General features: G+C 38.0%; 1 protein-coding gene across 1 annotated transcript in view; it reads left to right on the forward strand.

Moving 5' to 3' along the window:
* Window positions 1–4,030, forward strand: part of LOC107565905 (inactive phospholipase D5-like) — a 48,750-nt gene extending 44,720 nt beyond the window's left edge. The window contains exons 10-11 of the mRNA XM_016251203.1: window positions 3,593–3,683; window positions 3,794–4,030. Of these exons, the coding sequence (XP_016106689.1) occupies window positions 3,593–3,683; window positions 3,794–4,017 (315 nt within the window). The 3' untranslated portion in view covers window positions 4,018–4,030. The remainder of the gene's footprint in view (window positions 1–3,592; window positions 3,684–3,793) is intronic.
* The last annotated feature ends 1,899 nt before the right edge of the window (window positions 4,031–5,929 follow it).

Raw genomic sequence — 5,929 nt, forward strand, 5'->3', positions numbered from 1 at the left:
GAAGGATTTTAACAGGTACATCCTTTGCAGAATTAACCAATCTGACAGTACCTTCTGTAACAAAAGGGAGTAAACGCTGAAAAAAGACAAGCAACTTTTGACCATCATGTGATGTCTGGGCATTTACGGTCAAAGCAACAGGTTTTGCAGGGGAAAAATTTAGACTTCACTTTCAACATGTCTTTCGTTTTTAACAATGGACATTCGTTCTGCCAATGACCAAACACATGACAATAATTACATGTATTTGCTCTCTCTTTTTCCCCACCAGAGCTATGTTGTCCACCAAGTGGCTCACGTGACAATTTGGCAGAGTGAACGGATTAACACCAGGTTTCTTTTTGAAGATTTTCTCCATACGTTTTAGAACCAAAAGAGGTCTTATGAATCAGAAAGTCATCAGCCATAACAGCTGCCTCATATGCAGTGACCGGTTTACGTTCACTTACATAAGTTGCTACACGATCTGAAAGGGAGTTTTTAAATTGTTCAAGCACCATTAACTTTGAAATCGCCCAGTGTTTTTACATCAGAAGCTACACACCAGCGATTAAAATAAAGTGAGAAATCGCGTACAAACTCAACATGTGTTTGTTTTTCACTTTTCTTCCAATGCCTAAATTTTTGTCTAAAGGCCTCTGGAACCAGTTCATAGCTTCTCAACACTGCAGCCTTAACCGCCTGATAATCAGCTGCATCCTCTACACTAAGGGAAGAATACGCCTCTTGGGCTCTACCTGTAAAAACAGATTGCACCATAAGTGTGCGCTCCTCATCTGGCCAATCTCGTGCATCAGCAACACGTTCGAAAAGAATCTCAACATCTTTCATCAAATTTAGGAATCAACTTCATTACCCACCAGATCAAAATTACAAAAAAAGTCAAATCACGCTCCCCCTCACCATTAGCAGCAAGCCTACCATCCCTTATTAAATCCAACCGATAGCGTTCTAGTTCAAGCTGTTGTTGCTGTAACTGGACTCTAGACAACACGATGCGATTTTGCGCGTCTAACATTTTTCCTTTCATCTCAGCCTGAATTACCAACAATTGTTTTTGTTGTTCAAACGTTAGGTGAGATATTGTAGACGTCATATTAACAAAAGCTGAAGCATCTTCTGCAATTTGAAACTAAAACGCCACATTCAATTAACTCGGTCTTTATTAAGGTTTTAATGTTGTCTTTTAAACGTTTATCTTGGGTAACCAAATTAATTTTATAGTGGCCTGCAAGTTCTACTAGTTGATCCTTAGTCAAATAATTTAACAAATCTTCAGATGGAGCACTAACAAATTCTTCCAGCTTTGAGGCCATTGTGAAAGAAAAAGTATGACTAATTTTCCAAAAAAAATACTTGGTGTAGAAATTAGATAAGCAAATCCCTCGAACTAAAGTTCAAAACTATCTAAACTCATCCCTAATCTTCGTACAGTTACTTGCAGCGGGTTTTTAATACACTGTAAACCAGAGTTTGAAATGGCGACCGATTAACGAGTCACCATTACAAAACACGGACGTGTTTCCGAGACAACTGCTCTAACTGCTTTCACCGTACAAACAAAACACACTAAAATAAAAAAAAAGATCAGAGCATCCCATTAAGGATACTCCGCTAAACCTAAACAGGGAAAGGCATATCCAACACTAAACCCAGCCTCAAATATATAAATTGTAGCCAATACTTACCAAAGTCGAACTCCCGCTAAGCAACCAAAAAAAAAACAAAAAAAAAAACACATCCTCCAAAACTTTATCAAAACAAGTGTCTAAATTTAAGGACGAGCCCCCACATTTGTCACGACCGGCTCAAAGCCGTAACAAATGAAAGGAGGACATGCGGTTGGTAAGGTTGCAACAAATTATTTATTAACAAAAGAAAGGAAAAAGAACAGCCATTTCTGTTTGACACAGATGTTATAGAGTCAGACAGAACAATTCTCACAACAAAATCCAAATAAACATTCCAAAACCAAAAACAAACACAAAGCAATCGGGAGCAAACCAGGCCATCCCACACCAACAAAGCCAAGACTTTTATAGCAGGAAGAACAGGTGGACATCATTCTCCTTATGAGTCTCCTAGACGCACCCACTGGCCGGCCGTAGCAGGAAGAGCAGGAGACTCATCACAATGTGCACTTTTTGAAATCAGTGACTGACAGCTAGATTAGAATATATGTGGCTTCCCAGATAAGTATGAAAGTCTTTGAAAACAACAACTTTCAGTTTTGAACTTCCATTATGAAGTTGTTATTAACTGTCCCATTGAAAGCGCTCCTCTCATAACCCCTGTTATCCAATGTACACAAGCTCTTTTTAATTGATTTATGTACACACCTTATGAAACAGGAGACAATACCTTTGATGCTTTGAAATGTTTTACCAGTTTACCATTAATAATGCAATCATACCTTAAGCAATTAAAATTTTCAGCTCTACTTTCACCAGAGGGAGCAAAAGAAATGACAAAGTTATCATATAATTCAATAAATCATATGTTTTATCCTTATATTGTTTCTCCTTTACATCATTAATGTATTTAAACAGACAAATATGCAAGCAAAATCCATGTTTGTCCTCAAAACACTAATTGCATACAGACAGCTGGCCTACTGATACTCAACCCTACAAAGCTCATGCTGGTGAACCAGCATCACCCACTCCATTTTGCTTGAGAACAGCATGGATATGCTGGTCCACCAGCTATACCAGCATTATACCAGAACTAACCAGCATAAACCAGCATTATACCAGCATAAACCAGTACTATACTAGAACTAACCAGCCTGGACCAGCACTAACCAGCACTTTAAAAGCATAAACCATCGTATACCAGCACTATGGCAGCACTAACCAGCATAAACCAGCATGGGCCAGCTTGGAATACATGCTGGTTTATGCTGGATTTTTCAGCAGGGTTGTTTTAGAGGGTTAGTTTGTTCATCCAGTGTTGAGGATAGCTGAACTAGAGGTGTATTGATATTGAGGACACTTCAAGGTGTATTTAATTCCGTGTTACATGAACAGTTTAGATTTTTAGGATACACATTGGCTTCTTCTCCATCAAAGAGTGAAAATGTACAACATTGTATGTATGCTGCATGCCACAGTCCAAAGACATACAGGTCAGGTGGATTGAATACAGTAAACTGGCTGTAGAAGTGTGTGTGTGTGTGTGTGTTCACTTGGATTGGATAAATGCAGAGGACAAATTCAGAGTATGGGTTACAATACTTGGCTACAGCCACTGGCTTCGAGAAAGACAATGAATGAATCGGAATAAATATTTTTGGTGCATAGAATTAAATGAAGTGATGATGAATCAGAGGGACTGACCGCTGCTTACCACTTGATTTAAGACAAGATATAGACGTGCTGCAAGTCAGTGGCAGTTTATTTGAACAGATGTATCAGAAATATGATTTGCTACAGTCCATTTTTCAGTTGTGTTTATGTCCAGATACAACATTCATCAAGTAGTCTGTGACACGGATGATTCTGAATTATCAGCTTTTGTTTCATTAGCTATAAATGTCTTCTGTGGCTGGACTGCTGTCACTGACGAAGTATGTACTCTGTTCTTTTTGTAGAAGTTCTTCATTCCACAGAAGCAGAGCAATGGAGATCTCTATGGAATGAATCACAACAGATACATGGTGACAGACAGATCTGTGTATATAGGTGAGAGCATCCTCCGCATTGATTAAGCTGCTGAAGTCATATTGTGAATTGAGGGGGAAAAACGTGTTTGAATCATGTCTTCTCCTAAAACCGTGTTTCTGGGCTCTCAGGGAATTTAAACTGGGTGGGCAACGAGTTTGTCTACAGCGCCGGTGTTGGGATGGTGATCAGTCAGCAGGTGGAGCAGAACAACTCGACTGTGGTTGAACGGATGAAAGCTGTCTTTGAACGAGACTGGCATTCCCACTACAGTAAAACTCTCCAGCCAAACAAGATCCCAGCGTGCAGCATGCACACGGTCAAAGAGCAGCCTGCGGCAAGCCATCCTCTCTGAAAACATGTTTGAAAATCACACGCAAACCTTAAACTTATCAGTTTGTTGGCTGTAACCTTTCAACTGTACCAAACACTCTGAGTTCATACAGCAAGCAAGGCTTTCTATCGAAACCATGTTTTGTAAGGTAATAACTATTTTGCTATATTGTTTGGCCCTGATTTCCCCTGGAATTAAGATCACAAGTGGTGCTAGCTGTCATCTTTATCCGTTTCATTCGCCTCCTGGAAGCAAGGTAACATGCTTTGTCTGGTTTGACTGTTTGTGTGCACATTACTCTGCACTCCCATGATTATAAGTGCTCACAGGAGATGCATCTGAGATACAAACATCTCGGCTGGTACACACAAATGCATCTTAATGCCACAAATGGAAATGTTGTATGAGTCGTTTTAAGATGTTTGTCTCTGCTTAAGTGTTGCATTGAGACTTTATATTCTTTTTAAAAAACACACTTTTTACCTTTAACTATAAGGGGAAACATGTTTGGTGAGGCATAATTAATATTTAATTTCGATTAAATTGATACTAATTTCATCATTCATTTTTACAGGCAGGTTTTTACAAAGTCTTTCTACAAATGTTCATATATCTTAATTTTTTGCTGATTCAGTGATTTATGTTGATGCATGTTGATTCAACACATGCTAAAATATGCTGGTAAACTAGTAGTTGATTTATTTGCACTCTGTATTTTACCTAACATTATGACTGTCCTTCAATGAACATACATACATTTTCTGTCAATTTGTGTTAGAAATAAACCAGGAACTATTACTCAAATGAATGTTAAAAATGTATTTTCATACTTTAAAATGTTCTTCACTTAGGGGTGAACAGAAGTTTGAGATACCTGAGCAGTGGCATGACGTTAGCGGAAAAAATATTTGGACTATATTCAAAAATGACCTCAAGTTAGCGTCAGGTAGTTAGTTAGCTAGCATCAGCTAACAATATTTTCCAATATTTTTGTAATTCATAATTATTGATTATATTCTTTTTAATTTTAAGCTCTGATTTTGCTGTGAATGTATAAATCATATTGCTTTGTCAGACTGGGGGCCTTTTACCCCAACTTAATTTATTTATTTTTTAATCTGACATTAAACATGAAAACTCTAGACATTTTTTATACTTGGTTTATAATTTATGTCTTTGTCACTAAAAGTATGATAACTATTCTGGACGCATTTAACTCTTGTTTCACAGAAAGAAACACACACATTGCGCAGTCCTTGAGGGTGTTTCCCCACTCTACTCTAGCAGCTATAATTTCACCTCTAAAGCAGTTCTCCAGTGTTTGGCTTTACTCACGTCTGAGCTTGTTGGACTGAACAGAAGAACTTAACCAGCGGAGCTTTCCACAGCGCCACAGACCTGTGGTAGTGGTAGACAAGCTGTTTCCAGCACCAAATTCACTTTGTTTTTTGTTTTTTTTTATTCAAAAACAGATTTACACCAAATACAAATATACAAAGACTTTCAGGAGAACTAAGATCAAGGGAGTACAGAGTAAATCATGAACATATACTGTATATAAAGAAGATTAGTAAATTACAAACAAAATACCGTACATTAAGGAAACAATGATAAAAATATATTGTGCAATGATTAGACCTATGATTGATTATGGCAGCATAGTATATAGTTCGGCACAGGGGCGTAGATTACATAGATTTTAATATCAAGTAAATTCGTCCCCCGCACTTTTTCAGGCAAGTGCGTTCGCATAAAGGTTTTCAAGAACCGGTGTGAATAAATATAGATTTAAATTCAAAGAGACAGGATAGTCTGTGTATGATCTGATGTTTTATTCGGACCCAGAATAAGTCAAGATGAACGTCGCAGAGTGCTAAACACTCGTGCAGTGTGTGTTTCATTCATACTCGAAGCCGGAGGGAGCTCTCGCGCA

Source organism: Sinocyclocheilus grahami, unplaced genomic scaffold, assembly GCF_001515645.1.
Source record: "Sinocyclocheilus grahami isolate Dianchi unplaced genomic scaffold, SAMN03320097.WGS_v1.1 scaffold1034.1, whole genome shotgun sequence".
Classification (NCBI taxonomy): domain Eukaryota; kingdom Metazoa; phylum Chordata; class Actinopteri; order Cypriniformes; family Cyprinidae; genus Sinocyclocheilus; species Sinocyclocheilus grahami.